At 35.3% G+C, this 22,812-nt stretch overlaps 1 protein-coding gene across 6 annotated transcripts in view; it reads left to right on the forward strand.

The window, feature by feature from the left end:
* Positions 1 to 22,812, forward strand: part of RANBP17 (RAN binding protein 17) — a 166,528-nt gene that overhangs the window by 18,244 nt on the left and 125,472 nt on the right. For all 6 annotated transcript variants that reach the window (XM_075510024.1, XM_075510028.1, XM_075510026.1 and 3 more), the window contains 3 exons: positions 2,035 to 2,228; positions 6,269 to 6,374; positions 8,097 to 8,232. In XM_075510024.1, the coding sequence (XP_075366139.1) occupies positions 2,035 to 2,228; positions 6,269 to 6,374; positions 8,097 to 8,232 (436 nt within the window). The remainder of the gene's footprint in view (positions 1 to 2,034; positions 2,229 to 6,268; positions 6,375 to 8,096; positions 8,233 to 22,812) is intronic.

A 22,812-nucleotide genomic window follows, 5' to 3' on the forward strand; every position in this document is an offset into this window, starting at 1 on the left:
AGAATAAGCCACATCTGCTTTTCCTTTTCAATTTTACATTAGTGAGATGATGTCATTTGTTCAGTTTGCGTGGGGAAGTGCATTCAACTTCACCATTGTTGTCCTTTTGTCTCAGCTTAGCCAAAATCTCATGTCTTCAAATTATGTAATCTGTCATTTCACTGTTTAGTGACTAAGGTATACTTGGTGTTATTTGCCTTAGGTTATCACCATAGGTATGTTAAAGGCTGACTTCCTAATGGTTCAAAATTGTGAGCTTCTCTTGTCTCAGGAACAAGATTTAATAGTACCTAGGGAAGCTTCCAGTGTTCCAGTCCTAGGACAGGGAAGGACAAGCAGGTGCAGTCAGTTTTCCTGGGCCTTCCCTCAACCATCCTACACTTCTTTTGGCATTTTTAAGTTATCTTGTCTGTTCAGCTTTTCTGTAATGGAATCTCAGGGTTAAACCTTCATGTCTCAGCTTTCTTCTCTACTGAGTGGTACATCCCATATCAGCTTCCAGACTTGAAGCACTCAGTAGGGCTGAGCTTCTTGGTCAAACCATCTGGCATGACCAGCTCCATTGAAATGTGCTGTTGTCTTCATCAGCATCACCGTCAGCGCTGAAAATTTAGTTTCTTTCTTTGGCACTGATGAGAGATTCTTCTGGATGTCCGTGTTACATTGTGGAGGAGTAAGCTTTCTAATCTGTCAAAAAAGCCAACAGGGAGAAGATGAGGAAAGTACTGATCTTCTCTTCTACCAGTGTGTATCATTCTTAAGATAGTCTTGGTAATGCTGTTGGCATGTATCTATTCCTAGCTCTAAGTGATTTGTATACCACTGTGGTATCATCTTATTGTCTTATGTGATGAAGATCCTCAGTTGTGGCATTTCTGTAGACAGCAATATCAAATGTAGACCTTAATATCAAACGTCCAGACCATTCGTGAGAAACACAGGATGTCTGGGTGCTGATTTCATAAGACTTCTTCAGTTTGCTCCAAGGAGATTAATTGATATCTTTGCAAACAAATCCTGTTTTCTGGAATGATCATTTTTCTTACAAACCAGTATAGTTGATAACATCACCCTCCATTCAGGAGCCATCCAGCTGGTCCTTCAGACAGAGAAAGAAGTAGCTTGGAACAATGGAAGGAAAGTCACTTTTGCCCTTTTGGGGGGTTTGAATAGCTATTCTCCCTTTTGAGTAAGGGTGAGTGAGGAACTAATGATTCTTCTACAAAGGGTCTACAAGAGTATGCTTTTCTACAAACTAGAAGGAGAATTTTTATTTCAAATATTTGTAAATACCTGAGAAGAGGTCTGTTTCAGCCCATCTTGAACATTAGGATTTTCAGCTGCTGTATATCTTTCGAAGTTTGGATGTTAGCACGGTTAGCTTTGTTAGCTTTTTGGATGTTTATCTGTAGATTGTTTGTTGCCTGTTCAACAAACGGGTCACCTTCTGATTAATAAACCTTTCCTAATGCAATTTGTGTAATGGGTATAGTTACACTTCATGGCAAGAGCTATTGGTCTCTTTGTTATAGGCATTCCATAGGATCACAGCTTGTTTACAGCAGAATAAAATAAAGATTTATAAAGCAGTTGCATGGAATTTTACTGAAGCTTGCTTGTTGGCTTTGGTATCGTGGTCTTGTGCTTAATTTGATGAATGTGCAAAATCCGTTTCTACTAAGTATTCCATTCTTTCCTCCCATCATCCTCTGAGAAAGATGCTGCTTGTTAATATTCTGTTCAGGCACAGTGGACCTTTCTGTGTTCACACTGCCAACCTCATCTCCTCTCTTATTTGCTTTTTAAAATGTGTTAAGAAGAAGGCACAAATAGAATACTGTTCTGTGCTTGTGTGGATGTGTATGGGTATGTATGTAAATAAAATGAGATCTTATGTCTGTCTGTTGTATTCATCAGCTGCTAAGTCTTTTATAGTTCAGCAGTTCAGTGACAGTGGTTCAAGGTCTGGATGGGAAAACAGCATCAGCTTTTAAGCAATAGTGGCTAAGTGGTTACTTTTTATCTCTATTCCAGAGATGGCTTAGAAGATCCATTGGATGATACAGCTACAGTTTTCCAACAGCTGGAGCAACTGTGCACAGTTAGCAGGTGTGAATACGAAAAGACCTGTACATTTCTTGTACAGTTGTTTGACCAAAATGCACAAAACTACCAAAAACTCTTGCACTCTTCTAGTAGGAATCCATTAGAAATCACAGTTCAGGAAGGTTAGTATTTAATTTAATTTTTAGACTGTGTTTTATGTGCTAATACCCATATACTTGCATATGAAAAAGAGTGGTGATCTTATGGCAGATATATCTAGACTTTTTTTCAAACTAGGAATTAATGATCCCAGTCACCTTGCACCACATTTTCACTAGTTGTCTTTGTATTAAATAGGATACATTGGCAGTTGATGTGTTTGTTTTAACATCTTGTTACATCTTTAGAATATAGGCGTGAGAGCTGTAAAAACTTTTAATTTCTGAAAATCAACATTTTAGTGCCTCGGGTGCCCTCACGGGAACCAGTTGCAACTTGATGAACATTTTTGGAAAATGAAGACGTTAACTTTCGTTCTTTCTGTGTTTATCTGTCTCTAAAAATTAATGTAACATTAAAAACCTTAATTTATTTTATACAGCTCTGTTAAGATGAATTACCTAATTTTCAAGAAACTCAAGTTATTTATTGTAGTGTAAGTTGTAAAAATAATAAGTACTTTTTATATATATTTTTTTTTCATATACCTGCTTCGGTCCTCTCTGTCTCTCACTTAAATTGTCTTTATAACTACTGGCTCTTTCCTAATATAGTTATCTTATGGCTGTTGCATCTTTACATGGATAAATGGTGTTGTTTTGAAAAGGTGAGACAGGTTACTGCATAATACAGCTGTTTCTTTGCATGCTCTTAAATGCTTGTGATTTATTTTGCTGGGTTTTGTTGACAGTTTGAATATGCTGATTTTCTTCGATGTAGGACCTATTTTTTCACTAATTTGTATAAGACCTCCTACTTATCTTTTTTATTAATTCCACTTTCTTCCATGCACCTATCAACTTTTATTTGGGAGAACTTTCATTAATGCCCTGATTTCATTGGCCAGCTGCAGTCTGAATTTATACTCCATTCCCAGTCATGGCGGCCCAAAGGGAAACAATCAGCTGGAGTCTTTCAGTGTCAGTGCTCTGGGGATTGTCATTATGCATTAGAAAGCATTTGATGCAGTTTAAATATTGTGTTTCTCTTCTGCAAACTAAACATTTGTGCTCATATTGAACAATAACTGTTATATCCCCTAGATATACATAGTTAAATTTAGATGTTTAATGGCTTTTAATGTTACAAAATAAGTTAATGTAATATTAAGATCTCATTTTATTATACTGTCTTGCTCTCTGTATCAATAGTGATGTGGTCATGGTTTACTAAAACAATAATCCCCATGAAATGGGTCATTAACAGTAGTTAATGATTACTTGTGATCTATGGTAATGACTGATTTCTTTGGGATTATTGCTGTTATAAACCATAATTACAGATTATTACAGCAATAATTATTTTCTAAAAGAAAATATGTTGTCTGCTTCGGTAATTGCAAAAGCAAATGCACTGAAAATTTTAAATAGTGAAGGTATAAAAGAGGGAAAGAAGTTATATCTATTAATTGGTATTGTGCTAAGAGAAGAGGGCTATCATCAGAAAAATAACTATGTCCTTAAAAATGAGCTACTGCAATTTGTAAAAAGGAAGATAGGTTTTTATTTTAAGAAAGATTATTGGCCAAAAGGGGGGGCTCTGCTCTTTGAACCAACTAGCACCACTTCACAATTGCTTTTTGATACCATCTTCAAATGGCCAGTCTTTAGTTGCTGTTAATGCTAAATTCATTTGAGCAATGTGTGTTCTCCTAGACACTTCAGCTCCTTGGTGTTTTGCTAATGATGGTGCAATCTCTTAGTGTCCTAAATTAACAGCTGTTTGTACTGCAATGTGTAGTGTGTCTGGGGTTTTCCTTGGAAGTGTCTTGTTTGTGAAGAAGCACAGGTCTTGAAACAGGGAAATATGTTGGTCGTAGGACAGCTGGTGCTGTCCTTCCAGACTATTAGGAATGGAACAGGAAAAATATGAGAAGATATTTGGAAGTCTTCCTTATATATTTTGTCTTGTCTCAAAAGTCAACACTTGTTCCCTGTCACAAAGTGTTTTCTGTTACAGATCTCAGAATACGTATTACATATTTATGTAATGTGTATTACATATTCATGTGGTATTTTTTTTAAAGTAAGACTGAGATTTAAGATAAACCTGAATGCTTTCCTGTACTGGTGTTGAAATCTGCATGTTATTCCATACTCCTCATTATCTTTTCATGTATACTTGATCTCAGCATCTTTTTTATGTATAGAACACGCTGCACTATATAACTCTGACTGAAACAGAATTACTTACGATATATAGTCACCAGATTCAGGCCATAAGGATACTGGAACACCTCAGGACTATTAATCATTCCTGGTTGAAGGAGCTTAGGAAGTACAGCATTTAGTGCTATCTCAGTTCTGTGTTTTTCAAAATAGAACAATGCAAAACATGAGGGAAATTAAGTGAACTTTAATGTTATGTAAATGAAGACTAGTTCATCAGAGATTTGAAACAAACATGAAATAAAACCTAAAGACTTTTGGTAGATACTGTACGTGTCCTGATACATACATAGAAATATCCAAAATAAAATACTGTTTTACAGTCATAACGTGACCACATTTGTTTATCTGTAGTTATCCTTTATGTTAAACTTCAAAATATGTTCAGAAGACACTTTATTCATCAGGGTATTGTCTTCACTCTTGTAAGTTACACTATCATCGCTTGGTAAAATCCTAGTAAGGAGGGCAAGACATCTTCTAGTTTATGTAAATATCTCACTTATTGAGAAGCCTTGTTTGTAACTTGATTTAACTGATATGGAAGCTCTGCCAAGTTGTCTTTGCTGTGTTGTTATTTTCAAGCAATTTTATTACAAAGTATATTTTGCCAAATGAAGATGGAGTCTAAAAGTAGCTTTACTGTTCTGTATTCTCAGTGCATTGCAGTTGAGGAAGAAACTTTTAGCAGTATCCTGAAGTTTTGACAGGTCTATATGTTACTTTGCTATTCGAGTCTTGGTTTTGATCTTACTTTAGGGAAAAATACTGCATCTTTCCTGAGAGAGGATGCCATTAGTTACTGGATTCACAGCTTAAAAAGCTAAGTAGGAATCTGTGTGCCTTGAGTAGGTATCAGTAGGTCAAATTTAAAGATATTCCACCTTAATGTGCCAGAGAGATTAAAATAATCCAGGTTTTGCAACATGGCAATGATTTTCCAGCAGAGAAAGGCTGGAAGACTTCCACTGAGTTCAGCGAGTTCCATATTTATAAAGTGGGATTTCAGTATTTGGAAGTCTGAACAAAATACACTACATACACAAACTCAAGGAGTTGTTTATGGAACATTAGCTTTACAGGAATTATGATCCTTACATTGTACTTTACTTGATAAGGACTTTGCCAGTGGATCCTAGAAGTGCTTTAGTGGAAACTGACAGCTAAATAATCTGGAGGATCAGAAGGCATGACAGCATGGCTTGAAATGGATGAGCTCTGTCTTTCAAACCCTTTTAGAAAACAGTCCACAGAGACTTTCAAAACTATGTGGTAGTTCACAAACTCTTTTCTTGAAGAATATGTCTGATTTATGACATAAATATTTCTTATGTGCAAATCACTTTAGATAGTAGTTTAATATTACGAAGAATTCTTTATTTGAAATAGAACTAAGAAAGTAGTGGGTTGTAGTGAGTCTCAGTTACTTCCTAATGCTATGATAAGTAGATGTGACACCCCACTGTAGATTAAATTGTTCCATGCCTTGAAGTAACTTGTGGCAGGCAGGTGAGGATACTAGATTAATCATGTATCTAATCTTACCAGGCTGAGTTTGCTTAATTTGTATTTTAGGTTAATTCTTTTGTGTTTTATTTATAAGCATGTCCAGGTTAATAGGCTGTTCTAGTTTATCTGTTAGTTCTGCTCAGAATTTTTTGTTAGTTGATTTGTCTGGGTAGGTTTTAAATCTGGTAAAGGGAGAAACCTAACCATTCTCTTGACAGCATTCCGCAGTCTGATACCTTATAGAACTGCTGATACCTTACGGAAGTGTAGTGTACTAGCATAATGGTTTATAATCATTAACTGTTCTTCTTTCTTTTTAACGTTAGGACATCTGGCATGGCTTGTCTATTTTGTGGGTACTTTTGTGGGAGGACGATTAACATACACTAGTACTGATGAACATGATGCCATGGATGGAGAATTATCATGTCGGTAAGTATTGCTTGTTTTGAATTCTTTATTTTGAATTTTTTTTAATGACGTTTAGTATCAGCAGATATTTTGAATTTAAATGTCTCAATTTTTGTCCAGTTCTTGGATGGTGGGTGCTCAAGGACTGTACTGACTTTCTGTGGATTGAGACCATTCCACTGGCTTTGATCTTTCCTGATTCATCATCTTGAGCAGTGAAGGAGTCATTAAAGGCTATCATTTCAAAGCTATGTTTCAGAGGAAGGGAAGAGGATTAAAGGCAAATATGTCGCTTACTATAAGCAGTGTTTAGATATGCCTATAGAGCTACCTGTTTTCATTTGTGCGTTATACTTGTATACAAGTGTTTATTTTATTAGTTGTGAGTTATGGCTATTAGTTGGTGCACAATTTCCTTTACATTAATTATTGCAGGTGAAGAAGTGCAGAGGAACTGCTGGTCAACCATTGAAAATTTAGACTTATTTTTAGACTAGAGCTTGGAATAAAAAAGAAGGCTCGATTTAAAAATATGCATGCTAGAGTCGTCTTTCTGCAAGTTTTAGGGCAAGGGGTGAGCTAGGGATTCTTGTGAATGATATGTATTCCTTGTGACAAACACTAAGTATGTGGCAAACACTTCCTTAATCCTTGTTTTCATCCACAAGTATGTTAAAAAAGGCATGCATATTTGATCCTGTTATTTACATCCACTTGCTAACACATGAAAACAGGCATACAACTTGTAAAGCTTTTTATCCAATTCTATTTGTTTCTTGCCTTCCTAATCTACCCTGGGGCTCTGTGGTGTTAGCAATCTTCCACTATGTTTTTATTAAAAGTGAAAGGTTTTAATATACAGGCTTACAGATGAAGTAGATACTGACTTCTAATCCAGTGACTATATGTTTCAGAATTGGCAAAAGGGGAGAATAATTTTTTGGATTGCTAGGGAATTAGGATTTCAAGGAATAGATAGCAGAAGAACATGGCAAAAGGGGAGAATAATTTTTTGGATTGCTAGGGAATTAGGATTTCAAGGAATAGATAGCAGAAGAACATGGCAAAAGGGGAGAATAATTTTTTGGATTGCTAGGGAATTAGGATTTCAAGGAATAGATAGCAGAAGAACATGGGAAATTAAATAAAGGAATATTCCTTTAAAAAAAAAAGAGTATTAAATTTTCTTAGCTGACATAAACTGAAATTGTTTCTTTGAAATCAGTCCTGGTAATATGGAGAATTGGTCCTTGGTAATACCAAGTAAGGATTTAGGTCAGAAAATACATGTTTGTTCAGATGTTTTAGGAGACACAGAAGTGGGAAGAAGCTAGGCAGACAGTGCATTATATACTGCGTATGTAAACTTATTTCCAAGTACAATAGTTTCAATTTCCAGGGAACTTGAACAGCTCTTATCTTGCAGTTTGAGACCCATGCTCAAACTTGTTTCTTTCATCATGGAATTGATGCTCTAAGAAACAAAAAAACATTTTACAAACTCGCCACAGTATAACGTATGTATCTGAGAAAATTTCAAGTGACAAAGTAATTAGAAAAGCATTATGTTGATGTTTATGTTTATTAGTGGTCAATTAGCATAATTAGCGTCCAAACAAAACAAAATCCTAGAAGAAACTTAGGCAAACAAAAAATGACTGATGGGTTCCTAAAGAAATTAACTGTGACAATATAATTTAATTTGAGAATTCTTCCTAAAATTTTTTTTTTTCTGTCATTAAGAGTTTTTCAGCTGATATCTTTGATGGATGCCCAGTTACCGCAATCTAGTAATGAAAAAGTAGAACTGGCAATTCTGTGGTTCTTGGATCAGTTCCGTAAAACATATGTGGGAGACCAGCTTCAGCACACCTCAAAGGTAAATATTTGCTGTAAACCACAACATTTGAAATTAAAAAGCCTGAGCAGAAATTGACCTGCCAATATATCTTACACATAAAAGCTCTTGAGCTTAGTGGTGGCTGATTGGCTAGATGGAGAGGTAGATGGATAGATAGATAACTTATTAATGTGTTGTTCATCTGAGCAGGCTTCCTACCATGTATGCTTTTGAGTTTTGGCATGCAAGGAGTTAATATTTTAACAGCAATGTTCATTAAACAATTTTAGGTTACTTTGCATTTCAATTTTTTATTTAAAACATTTAGCTGGGTTCTGCTATATTGTGTTATATTTCACAGCTGGGTACACAAGATTTATTCTTTTAATAGTTCTGTTCTTTTGACAGTTACTCATTTATGTGGTTTCCACTGTATTTCTCACATTGCTTGGCTTTTCTGCATTTTAAATAGGGAAGAGGGAAAAGTAAGATGCATTTTTAAAGAAGTGGCAGTTAATTCACCTTAACTGTAGGGGACAGTCATAATATAGATGTTATAAAGAGAATGTCAGTAAGATGAGATCAATTGATCTTGAGAAAGACTGAAAGAATTCTATGGAGCCCCAAGCAAATCTTTAGCAAGAATTGTGACAGTGACTGAGATTTGGTTTTGCTTGTGTAGTACTCTATCCTTGCTTTCTAGTGAACGGTCCTGATCTCAAGAATTCTTTTATCCCTTCAGGTTTGAACTGTACTTCAACTTTATTGAATGGTTCCTCACTTAATATTAAAAATAAAGTTTTACACTATACTGAACTACTTTTTCATGAAAGCAGTGTGTTCCTTTCAGTTGTCAAAGCTGATTTGTTATTTTTGGAAATGGTGCACTGCTCTAACTAACAGAAGGTACACAGGAAAAATGTGCTCCTGCTCCTCTTATTTTCATTAGCAGAACTCCTGTTGATGGCAATTCAAAGGTAACATGGCTGTACAGTAGTTGTAATTCCCAGGTTATTTTTTCTTTCTATCTGATTTTGAGGGTTTTGAAGTCACCTTATACTCTGACTGATTGAGGTGTAACTGTGGAGAAGCCCTATCAATGGATAGTATGCTATAACAGATTGTTACAGGAGATTGTATACCCAAGCTTTTTATGTCCATCTTTATAGAAAGCTGGAAGAACCCTTTGTATGTGGGTGAAGCAGCGGGCAAAAAACTGAAGTGCATTATTTATACTTAATCACCTGGAGCTCCATTGTCAGTAGAAAAAACATGTAAAACTTGAATGTTTGCCAACTACACCAGAATTCAATACATATGAATTTATCCAGCTCAGCAATGTGCTTTGAATAACCAAAGACTGCCTCTGCAATTGCATTGTGTGTGGAAGGTTAAATGGTTAATTATTGAGTAAAATGCTGGCTAATGTTTCCAATTGATTTATTGAAGGGCACTTTGAACAGAAAGAATTAACTTTCACCAAAGGGACATGGGAGAAAACTGTAGGATGAATTTAAGAAAACAGTTTTGTGTTGTTTTATTGTTTTGGTTTTTCCCCCTGCCCTGATAAGTGGACATGAATCAAACTGGTAATATATCATATTCTGTATAGTGCCTTTGCTTATGACATGTGTCTTGTATGTAACCAGACTGGGAAAGTGGGAATTTTGCAAGGCTTTCACGATACATAACAGTTCAAGGGATGTTTCTAAATTCTAGCCCCAGTCTAGCAACTCCATAGAAAATGCATTTTCAAAGTGTGTGTGGGGTTTCATGGTTTGATTACATTATCTACCAGTATAATTTAGCTTGCAGTCAAATTACACTTCCTTTTTTGTTTTGTTCCAGTATGCCCGATACAACAGCCTCTCATTTGCATTGATAGAACCCTGTGGTCCATATCACATTATTTTACCAGATCTTATAACAAAAGCTGTGTGTAAAGGCATCTGAGCTCCCAGTTTTGGTGGTTTGTTTTTTTTAATTTTTAATTTTAAAAAATTAGGTGTTCGTATACATTTTACAGTTAAGAGAAAGGCAGAAGGCAGCACGTGTATGATTCTTCTGTTTTATCCTGCTGTAGCAGCAAGTATAGCAGCAGATGGCATTCTACCCTCACAGTTGTAAATCCTCTGATACTGTGTCTTGCTGGCAGCTATCTACAAATATGCAATAAAAAGGCTCACACTTGGAAGCAGAAAAATCAGACATATATCAAATGACTAAGTTAATACACATTTATATAAATATTCAGGATTGCTTGAATTGTTGTATTTACAGAATGGATAATGGAAATTCTGCATGCTTCAGCCATGTTAAAATACTTTTTGAAAATACTTATTTATTTGATCATATGCTTGCATACAGAAAAACAGACAATGGTTAGAGAAGGCTGAATATTGGCTTCTGAAGGCTAATGAAATTGTAGAACAAGTCTTATATATAAATATACAAATGTTGTTCATTCATTAACTCATATTCTTAACTATGTGCATATAATAAAAGCAATCTCATTACAGAAAAAGAAAATTGGCTAGGTGAATTAATGCATTCTTATTAAACAGTCCACTGGGGCTTGCTGTATAAGGAAGAATAGCAAAACCTTGGAGATCTTTTCCATTATACTGTAACATACTTTTGGTACCATTACATTTCCAAACCAAAACCAATACATCAATATAGTGTCTTTTGGATCAGATAGACCTTTGAATGAATATATATATTACATTTCTGTTGAATACTAGACTGGATTCTCTGGTACTGTACAGCACTATTAGTATCTACTTGTCTATCCATACATATTTTGTTTTAATGCTGATATGACTTAGCCTTCGTAGAGTCGTCTTTTTGCAGCATAGTGCTGATTTGGATGCTGGCAGGGTGGTAGAAAATAAGTTGGCTGGAAAAGCACTGCGCTATGCTTTACTGAAATTGTAGTCTCAGCTTCTGTCTGTGGTAGCTCTAGCATTACTGTAGGGTGCTACTGTTAGCCACTACTGTAAGTAGTGTAATATCGCATTGAAATCTGATTCCTGACATCAAACACGTTATTTATTAGAGAAAACATTGCTGTTTTGAATTAGACTTTTCCTTTGCAATATTCTTAACATACCAACAACTACACAGTTATTTATTTATATTTGCAAGTGACAGTAGACTGGGAGGAAATGTGATCACAAAGGACAGAATTTGAATTCAGAAAGATCTTCCTAAGCTGGAGAAATAACCTGAAAGTTTAAAATGCTGGTGAAACACCGTGCTTAGGAATGAAAATTCCCACTTACAGCTACCACTGGGAAGTCTCTGACCAGGCCGCATTGTTTCAGAAAATGCTGTGGAGATGAGTACGTTGCAAGCAGGGGTGACGCAACAGTATGTGTTGGTTTTGCATACAAGAAAAATGCAACATCTTTGTGGATGTAGTAGTAGGAATATTGTGTCAGGAGCTGGAATTTCTTATTCAGTTCTGAATATTTGGTTCTTACTGGGCTTCAGCTGGAATAATGTGTCCAATTTTGGGCACTGCACTTTTGAGAGAACTGTAGACAAATGGGAGAGTACAACACAAATAAGGTGCAGAAGATACTGCTTTGGTTTAGTTTAGCAAATAGAATATTGGGATGGGACCAAAATCAAGGATGTCAAGAGTTGTTTTGGAAAAGCTAGTGATCAGATGTTTTCAGTGCCCTTCAAGGGAAAGACAGGATGCAATTGGCTTAATTTGTAGCAAGGAAGACTTAGGGAAAGCTTTTTAACTATCCCAGTAACGGAGTACTGGTGCGTACTACCCAAGATGCTGTGGGGGCTTTTGATTTATGTCCAGGTATACTTAATTCTTTCTTCCGTAAAGTACAGAATAAACCAGAAGTCCTGCTGGTCTAATCTTGTGCTTCCTAATAAGACTTACAAATGGTCACAGTTGTTTGCTATGGCTTAGCCAGTGAAAAGCATGCTTAGGGGGGAAATGAGCCCTCCTATTTGTATTGTGTGTTATGTCGATCAACCACCTATAAGGAATTTTTCTGTTATTTCAAGATTTTATTTTAGCCTGGCATGTTTCAACTCATTACAGCCATTTTAAAAGGAAAAAGAGTGTGAGTACTAAGAGTGACAGGAATTAAAGTGTCTTTGAACATGGAGAGTTGGCAGACTGACTCCTTTTCCAGCTCAAAACATGAGTTCACTCCTCATTTATCCATGCTAAGGAAGATCTCTTCTTAGCTATCCAGCCACAGGGGGGGCTTACACTGGATAGTTTGCAGTTTAGAGAGACCATCTGGTGACATCGCTGCTGAGTTCCGTAACTTCCCATGGCGAGTGCAAAAAGTAAGTTGGGGGTGCTAAGAATGTATTTTCGCAGCCTTTTTTATTGTGGGTTAGAGCAGAGTTGTCACTTAATGAGCAGGTGCTTCATGAGTTACATGCAAGTTCCTACCTTGCTGTGGTAGGTAGACCAGATCTTGAGGTCTGCTCCTCGTGCTTGAACACTGCTTGTGTTGTTGCAGAGTGTATTTGTTAACACAGATAATATAGTTCAACATGTCTGCACTTGGGACACTAATTTAGGCTTAAACAAGGATAAAAAGGCAAGACTTGTTAGCCAGGACCTTTTCCTGCTTCCAGACACATCAGAGATTTGTCCTTGGAGGGGAAAAAAAGCAACAGGAGGGGTTCAGAGCCTTCCCTAGAGTGGTTCAAACTGCATCTATTCCAAGCTCCCCCGTGGGGGAGAGGCTGGATCAGCAGTTGATGGCATGGGCAGGCGTATTTGGCTCTCTGACGCTCTCTAATTGGTAGTGAGAGATTGCCAAGAGTAAATCAGCCTGTAACTTGTTGGGTAAGTTTACCGATTAATATATCGTAGGAAATTCAACTTAGCTAAGTTAACTACTAAAATTTCTTACTTTAACTTAGAATTGTATCTTTAACTTGAAACAAGTTTAACACTAAGGCGTCTTCATAATCTGGAGTTCTGACACTTTTAACAGTGTTCAGTTTTTCATATCTGTACAGCTTATCAAGGATTTTATTAAAAAGATGGGTTTTGTTGAAGACCTTTCTCTTGAGGTACAATTAAGAGTTATTCTAATAGTGTGCTCTTGAAAAATGTTTGCATACAGAAATAAGATTCTTTTTATTGTTAGTTTCTTTGCATCTTCAGTTTTTGGGTGGAATGGTTTTAGTTGTTAAAATATTTTGTGATTGAAAATAGAAGTATTTAGTGGACAATTACAGTGGGTTTATATGTGAGAAAGAAATTACATTTAAAATATTAATGTAATTAATAAGTGTTAAGTAGGGTTTAGAATTAGGGCATAGAGCTGTCTATCATGTCACATATTTACACTCTGGTTTTTTTGTGGCATTCTGAGATTAAGTGTTTTTATCTTAATTTTGCACTTGTCATGTTTACTTTCTACAGCATGTGGCGCTGTTTAACTGGAGTTATCCCTTTAGTTTGCTCTTGCCATTCCTGAAGCATAGAGGTCAAAACTGGAACCTATTCACGTGTTAGATAAAGGTAGTGTGGTGAAAACATTAGTAATAGCAAGTGTTTGAGACTGAGCTATGCTCTTTAGCAGAGCCTGATTACAGATTATTTCTGGAGTGCTGTTTTCAGCTTTTATAAGCAGAGCAATTTTTAAGAAATCCCACCCATAAACTTAACCAGAATAGTTATGCTTGCAAGGTTGGTGTTTGGTTTGTATATTAAAAAGAATTTATTGGTTAAAATGCATTTAGGTAAACTCTTTTGCTCCACTGTGAAGCAATTAAAGGTTCCCTGTTCTGCTCTTTCTAATCAAACAGTAGCCCTGAATGTGTTCAGAGAAGTCTGGAGGTAATTTTAATTTGTACCACGTGGCTCTAGTTTGAGGGATACCTCCAGAAGTGAAGATCACTGGCAACAGGGTGTTCCAGCAAGCCAGGCTTTTCTTTTGCCCCAGCCTTAACTAAAAGTGATAGGGACCCAAGGTAGAAAAGTAGGAGTTAGAATTCCGACTATTCCGTTTCTGGGAAACAGCCCCATGTACAAATGAAGAGATACAGCTGTCACCTTCTTTAGGTGCATCACTTGAGTAATCTGGGGAATTGGTCTGATTTTCAATCTAGAGCAAGTGAGAGTGAAGAAGGAAGTAGGAGTATGGATTAATGTTTCATAAAGAGCCTTTACAAATACAAGTTGAAGCATGATTATAAACTGGGGTGGGGGGATGCAAATGGGATTTCTTACTGTATCCTGCACATACTTGATTTGCTTATGTGGTCAATATAAAAAAGTTATTGCATTAACATTTAGGATTGCATCTATATGTGTTTTTAAAGCTTTTAAATTATAAACTTGACATATGAGGTAGATCTGCATTATGATAAAAAATGTCTGGAGGGTTTAGAATTTAGACTACAGTGTGTTTAGAGGGGAGCAAAAAAATATAATTTCCTTGCTATATGTTGTTTGCAGTAGCTGAAAGCAAAAATCGCATGTAACTGGGTATCATCTAACCACTGAACACAGGCTTGTCTTCTAATGTGTAATGTGTATTCTGTTGACTTATGTTATTTTGGTATTTCTTCGGTGTATATATATTTCTTTGATTACATTGCCTGCAGATGCAGAAGCATGACCTAGCAAAAAAAAAAAAAAAAAAAAAAAAGGAAAAAAAATACATAGTTGTGCAGAATGTGACTACTTTTCACCCTGCACAATATAAGACCCAGAGATCTGCAGCAGTCCCACTGACTTTAGTGGAGATCTTTGCAAGAAAAGGTGTTGATCTGTGTGCGTCTCATAATAGATTCTGGGTCCTAGCATCTTCATGATTAATGATATCTTAACATTTATGAATGATTATCCTTTTCTGAGCTGTAAAATATATATACTGTTTTATTTCATTACCATGAGGTGAAGATCACAACACTGACAGGTGCTGGAAATTAGCAGGCAGTTTTGAAATTGTTCTGTGCACTAGAAATTAGATCTCATTTTAATTCAGCTTTTCCAAACTAGTAAATGAGGTTAATGCCATACATATTCAGCTGATATGGATGAAGAAATTGATATAAAGTAGATCAACATAGCTACAGGGCTACTTTAATTTATAGGTAAAGAGGCAGTGATAAATGAAAGTAATGTAGTAGTGGTCACTAAACTCCTCAGCCATCAGGGATTCAATAGTGTTAGCTGCTCATTAAAGGCATTGTTGGGGTACATCAAATAGAAATTTGAAAAGAAATAGCCAACTAACCCTTAATTATCAAAACATAGAAAATACTAATTATGCCTTAATTAGCTTTTCTTTTAATGTACTGAAATTGTTACTTTTTGTGTAGCACAAATGGATAGTTATATCAACAATAAATAGGTTGTTTTAATAACTTTCTTTTACCTCTGGGAAAACCACACTCCAATTTTTAATATGCAATAATGCTTCTTTCTAGCCTGTAGGAGATGAAAATTATTAAGTAGCTTTATTTTTTGAAGATTTTACAGCAGCTTTGGGAAGAATTATTTCACCATGCATCAATTATTTTTAATTGAACTGAATATTTTTCAGATTGCATGAAATGCCTCTCATTTAAGTTTAACATTTAGAGTTTGTTAAGGAAGCATCATAGTGAGAATTGGGTACAACTTATTTCTATGGCATATTCTAGGAAGAAAAAAGAACGGTTGTTTCAGAAGAAAAATACTGTCACTGGTATTTTTCGTGTCAGTGGGCCAAATCTCATTTTTACTCTGTTTCATAGCTACCACACTGTTCTCATCCAATCTATTTGCAGTTCATATACAAAAAGAAAGTAGGGGTTGACTTCAGTGGGGCTTGGATCCATCTGGTACTGATGAAAAGCTTCAACAGCTGTTGCAAAATTCTCTTCCTTTTGAGGCAGTGTGTAGCTTTTCCTCTGGTTATATGTGCAGGAAAGGAATGTCACAAGCAGAACTGGGTTTGTTTTATCAAACGCAACAGGTATGTGTTTTTTCCAGATAAATGATGGGAGGGCAACACTGCATAGTGCTGGTCATAAAAGCTTCCAAATTCATGTAACAGTCCATGCTGAATTAAATAGAATATAATTGCTAGTACAGAAATCAAAATAAGTAGATATTATCGTGGTGGGTGATCAAAGTATTGCAGGATTTTTCCAAATCTGTAGAACTGACACAAACATCGTAAGAAATCTTACTAATGATTTTTTTGTAAACTTTTTCATCTAAACATTTTTAGCTTTAAAATAGAGCAAGTAAGATGATATGCTTACCTACAGAACTTAAGAGGTTACAAGCTACTAACTTAAATTTCAAAGATATTCAAGCATTTTACATACACTCAGCATTCAGTATGGTCAAAATGCTGGGAAAGATAAGACTGAAATGGACAAATACAGTTGTATTATTTGACAAGTCATTTCCCAGTGATTTTAGTCATACCTTTAAAGAAAAATCTTGTTTTCAAAGCTTTAAAAAGCAAAAATGAGATGAGAACATTTAAGGTTTCTTGGACTAAATATCTGTCTTCCAGCATGGAGACAACCACAAAACTAGTCAAATCTGTAGCTCAGACTTTTAAGTGTAGGATCTTTTTGTGGGATTGGAGTTGCCAGTTTGGCTTGCAGCAGCTCAGGGTTCAGAATTCATCAGGTTTTTTGGACAAAAGAATTGGCAGTGTGTTTTTTTAATTATGGTCCTCAGAAAAAATATTGTTTCCTATGTATGTGAATTACTTTGGTTCTCTCCTCTTTGAGGCTCTTGACTTCTCAACTGACTTACCAATAATTTCTAGCAAGTTTAGGAGTTAGAGAAGATTTACTCAGGTAAATGTTACTCAGCCAGATCTCCTTTCATGTTTTCTGTCATAGTTCCTATCCTGCCATGAGCGAAATAACTTTCAGCAAATATTCCTGGACTAATATTTGAACTTATTTAATTGCTTAAAGATTGGACAAGCTAAGTTAATTGTGCCATTAGTTATAAAAATGTATAGTTATTTTTAATTCTGGATTGTGGCTTGCACTGACAACCGTCTTGCTTCATGTGAAAAATAATTGGATTTCCTTTGAAGAAATCTAATACTTTGAAAGATTCTTTAAGTACTTAGGGCAGAATTTTTTGATTTTCTGTTTTTAAATTAAAAAAATAACAACAACAAACCAAAAACAAGTGAGCTAGAATCTGTGACATTTTAATTCATGGGACTAGACAGCAATTCTTACTTACAATGCCTTGGCATACTTGAAATCACAATATACCATGCTTGTTCTTTAACTACTTTTAGAAATTTCCTTATTGAATTTCTCCATTACTTGGAAATTCTGTACAGCAAAGAACCTATCAGGACATAAACACTAAGAACTTTGCAGAGTCATAAACATTGGATTCCTCATCGGGTTGAGTTGTAAAGTAGTCTTCATTTTACATATCCTCAATTTTGTAATTTTTTACTTGGCTGTTTTATGCAGGAATTGATGTTTTTCTTCTTGGACGCAGCACTTTCTCTTCTGCGTTTGCTTGGGAATTTTTGTTCTGCTTTCTCTTTCCCCAGATTTTACACTATATACTCCTAGTCTTCCTTGTTTTCTTGCAATGCTGTTTAAAATCTTTAAATCCTTAAAATCTCCTTTTTTTTTTTCCTTAAGTGCAGTGTATTTGCTGTTCAGTTACCTACACCTTTATCTTACTAACTTGTTATCTTTTGGCTCATTGCTCATGACAACTAAAACCTGCATGAATCTTTATATAGATATTAGTTAATCACATATTTGCAATTAAAGCACTGGTTTAAGTGCTGTGCTATTTTATTTTAGAATTTTATAACACAAATCAGGCAATCTTAAAAATAAATAATTAGTATAGTTCAGTTCTGCACTTGGCTGTAACTGAGCTTTATTTTGTAGCTGCTAATAAAGGCACATTATCGTGTTCAGGCATTGCAATTATCATTGAAATGTGTATGTCCATTAACTGCAACATTAGGCTGAGGATATAATTACTGTCTAGAGCCAATATCTTTGTGAAGTTACATCTATGATGCTATTAAGCTATAAGCAATATTTGTAAACTAATATTTAAATGTTTCAGAATTGATACCATCACTTGTGGACTTAAAAACTAATCCTACTTCAACTCCAAATTATTGACTTCTTAAGTGTTTGGCAAATATATTATTGGGTTATTTGGATGTGAGCGTAATTTGTGATTTGAGAGACACTACTATTTTTCTAATAGCAAGTGCCCAGAACAAATTGAACTGGTGGCAGGAGAAGAAAGGAGCTGTGGTAACAGCAAAATGCTGATAAAACAGTGGTACAGTACGTCACAAAATGCTGCAAACACGATTGATTTTTCTTGTAGTAGAGTTGCATTTCAGACAATTTAGTATAGCAATTTATCTACAAAAATACCTGTTGCATGTTAAGAAGAGAATAAGGAAAAGACTTTCTTAATAATGTTACAAGTATGTTTTAAAGAGGACTGCGACTGAGTCTGTTCATTGATTTGCTTTCTGAAAATTTCTAGTATTTATGCTGACAGAAGAACCTGAAATTTCCTGTGAAGTGGATAGTTCATTTGCAAAACTAGGCTAAGTCACCTGTAAGTAATTCCACACATGCAGAGATGTTTGGATCCATAATGAAATGCCCTTTTTTCACATTTTGTTTTTATACGCAAAATAGGCATGGTAGTAGTTGACTTTTAAGTATTTGCATAAATTAATTTTCTGTTCTATTCCCTTGGTACGTGGGTGATAGCCATTAGTTTGTTTAATTTGCTTACCTGTCTCAGAAATTGTGATTTAGGGAATGCTGATGGGGGGATAAATGTTAAAGAGAATCAATCTTTCAGCATTTTTCATCTTATTTTGAATGCAAGTATATTTAAAATTTTTCTAGCACAGAGGAACTATTACATTGCTTAGTCATTTTTATTTGATACAGCCTAATATAATTCCCTTTTCTATTTTACAAAAGTAGTTTCAAATTTTGCTTTCATGTACGTCTGCTTTTTGGCTTACCTGCCTCTGCTTCGTCTTTGACTGGGCTCGGTTGTAATGACACTACTTACGTTTTCTGTCCATGTCACTAAATATTACTTCGTATTTGTTTTATTGTGTTTATTATATTGATTATGGTTTTTGTTTAATAATTCAGTTATCATTTCACCTCAAGCAGATTCTATTCTCTGAGTAACTTCTAACTGCTGGGCCTTTCTGCTTGTGCTGTATATCCCATACCAACTTAGCAAGAAGGAATAAACAGCAGATAGGGCATCTTAGGGGAAAAAAAAACAGGCTATCTTGTGACTTACTCATCTAAAATATATTGGTTTCGTTGCTGTATGTTGGCCTCATCCTCATTATTTAAGTAGCTTAATGAATGAATTTCCCAGGCCTTGCAGTAAGTAAATTAACCATCAGAGTTCAGAGCAGAGTGAATAATTCTTTAATATTAGACTACGGCAATTTTTATGACTCAAGTTAAACTTAATTATGAAATGGCTTATTGCATATTTGTGTAATTCAGAGAGGAAAATATGCAAAATAACACATGATAAGTACGTCTGTCAAAAAAGAACAAAACAGTAAAATCCTAGGAGGTTAGATTACTCTTGTTGATACTGGTTGAATTATACATCATTCAATGTAGGTACTGTGTTCATAGTCTGCACTGGTCAGCAATGCTAAAAGGTATTTTGTTTGATTTTTTTTTTAGCTGATCAGCTGTTTAGCATTTCCTTCAAAATTACTTAAGAACTTAATTTAGTTACCAGTGACTAGTATATTACTAAAACAGTCCTCTAGATTTTCCTCTAGAATAGTGTTGTCATTTTAGATTTCTATGGGGAATATGTATTTGTATAGCAGTGTTCTTAAATAGAAATTGTTCTAGAGCACTAACTTAAGTTTGTTTTAAAGAACTTTTTTTCTTTTTTTTTCACTGAGAAAATATTTAACCCTAGCAATAATCTTTCCAGGTGGCTTTATGCACTGACACTTTCTATTCTTACATGTGAAACAAACATGATAATTGAGTAGATAAAGTACAAAATTCTGCTCTTTGTGACCTCAAGGTCAGTTGGTTTTGGCCTTACAAAAAAGTGCAGTTTCTGACCTGTGTTAAATGTTGCATGTAAACTGTCAGTCTCTTGGAGTATTTTCTGCTTATTTTGTTATAGGCACAAGTTCTGGTATAATCCAGAATTGCAGAAAACATTCTGTCTCTCCTTTTACCTTTTCCTCTCATATCACTACTCCTGTTTTTTTAATTAAACAGGATTGGATAGTTTGCATTCCTATTATGATGGTTTAGTCATATTGTTTTTCACGCTTTGAGACTTATTTACAAGTATTTGTATTGAATGATCAATGTTGACATGATCCTTTAAAAATGAAGCAGACAGGCATTTGTGGAGCAGCATGTACAGAAAACTTTGTCTCTTTTCGTCAAGCTGTTGACACCTAACCATCCAGTCTAACCAGCAATACATCTCTTTCACTCTAGAAGAGATAAAGTCAGTGGGGCTGAATTGCTAAGGACTATTTCCTGCAGAGCAACAGCAGTCATATCCAGGATATAGTATAAGAAACCTTTTGGGGTTTGAGGTATAAATGAGGCTTCAGCTACTTCCTCTATTTTGCAGTTCCTTTGATCTGGAAACTTTCCAGGTTGATGAAGTCATCAGATTTCTGAATCAAGTTGTTGTTTTTTTTATTTGGACTGCCCTTGGCTTCACATGCCTTATGTAAATGGCCTGATAATGCTGTCTGAGATTATCATAGTAAAGAAAATATCCACACCACTGTAAAATGCTTCATGATGAATTAAGTGAAAGGTTTCCTCTGAGACAGCTGAGGTGTCGTACTTATGTCCTTCCTTTTGCATCTGTATGAAAATAACTTTACGAAGAAAGGTTTGCACAGAAATCTCTGGAGAAACTGCATTTTGCTCAGTCAAGGAAAGGGCTTCCAGCATGCACTCCTGTTCCTATTTGTGTGTCAATTCATGGCTCATCCAAACATTTTCATAATGCCTACACTCTCTTTTCCCAATACTTTCAGCAAATTATTGATATACTCTAGTGAATTAAGATGTTCCAGGCAAGATTGGATTTATTGGAAGTTGTTTGCAAATACAGAAGAAAGAATTGAACCATGAGGTATTTCTTGATGTCTCTGCTGTTGATGTTAGGGGGTTTTAGCTTGCTCCTGCCATATTCCATTAGTGTAAATATGGACAGTCCAATTTTTTTAATTATCATTTATTATCTACCTACCTTGTGTATACTGTTACTAATGTCAAATCAAACTTCAGACATGACGAGGTTCAGAATGTACATCTATGTTTCCAAATGCTTTCAGCAGCATTGCTTCCTGATGACTAGCAGGTCAGCTGTGGCCTTTCAGTCTTGATGACTTACTAGTCATCAGCTGTAAGATGGATATTTGCTAGACCTTTAATGTTACTCAGTGTAGTCTTTCAGTGCTTTAAAATTTCCCAGAATATTGAAAACATTTTTGTCCTGGTCCGCATAACTACAGTAGACAGTCTTATGCTTCAAGTTCATGGAAGAGATCTAAGGACACTGAAGAAACAATAGTTGTTAATTCCTGATAGGAATAGGAGACAATAAATAAGCTTGTTTGATAGTTGGTGATCAGATGATCAGTAATTCCATGCAGGGGAATTTCCTTTTCTCAGTTGAGATTTAAAGGTTCATGCTATAATTGGAGGATCTCTGTGACAGAAAGGTTTAACTTAATTTTAAGTTTTCTGGCAACTGCACTTAGTCCCTCTATTGATTACATGGTGGACTCATGAAATCCCTAAAACATACTTTTCTAAGAGAATGGACTTCTTGGGCTAAGAACACATGAAATCAGCAGTTCAAAACGTCTATCCAAACATCAGTTAGGTGCAGGTTCCTTCAATACACTAGTGGGGTCTTTCATTTAAGTCAGTTGCTTTGGTAAGTTTCTTCTTAGTTACTATTTTAAGCCTTACTTTTTCTATAATAAGCCCAGGGAGTTCAGAAACTGAATCTCTTCTGTTCCTGTCGTTGTAATCAATGAAATGATGAGGAAAAGAAAAGCAGAGATTGCTGTGGAGAAATTGTGAGTGACTTTTATGGACATCTGAATTTTAATTTGATATTTTAAGCTTATTTTTCCTCATCCTTTTTAGAGTTGTTCTTGCTTCAGTGCTCATTGGAAATACTTACTGAGATTCAACAGCAGAGTCATTCACCAAAAAAGTAGGATAAACATGGGGATTTTTTACCACAGCCTTAACTGTCATAAAAGTGGGGTTGAAAGGAAGATGTTGAATCATTCTTAAGTCATATTTTTTTCTTTGTGATGAGATAATTTTGAGTGTAGAAAATGTGTAGAATGATTATTCATTAGAACAGAACTATTTCTTTTTCATGAGATTCTTAAGTATGTACTCAGAAGTTATCTTTCCTTCAGCAAACATATTTTCTTACAAACAGGTAGGAAGAATTTTAGCAATTCTGAGAAATTTGGTCAACTTTCTGTGAGTTACTATTTAAGGCCTTATTTTCTATTCAGTCGACCTAGTGAGTTCAGAAACTGAGGCAACCAGCTTTATCTGAAGTTTCTGTATTAG

This window comes from Mycteria americana, chromosome 8 (assembly GCF_035582795.1).
Source record: "Mycteria americana isolate JAX WOST 10 ecotype Jacksonville Zoo and Gardens chromosome 8, USCA_MyAme_1.0, whole genome shotgun sequence".
Classification (NCBI taxonomy): Eukaryota; Metazoa; Chordata; class Aves; order Ciconiiformes; family Ciconiidae; genus Mycteria; species Mycteria americana.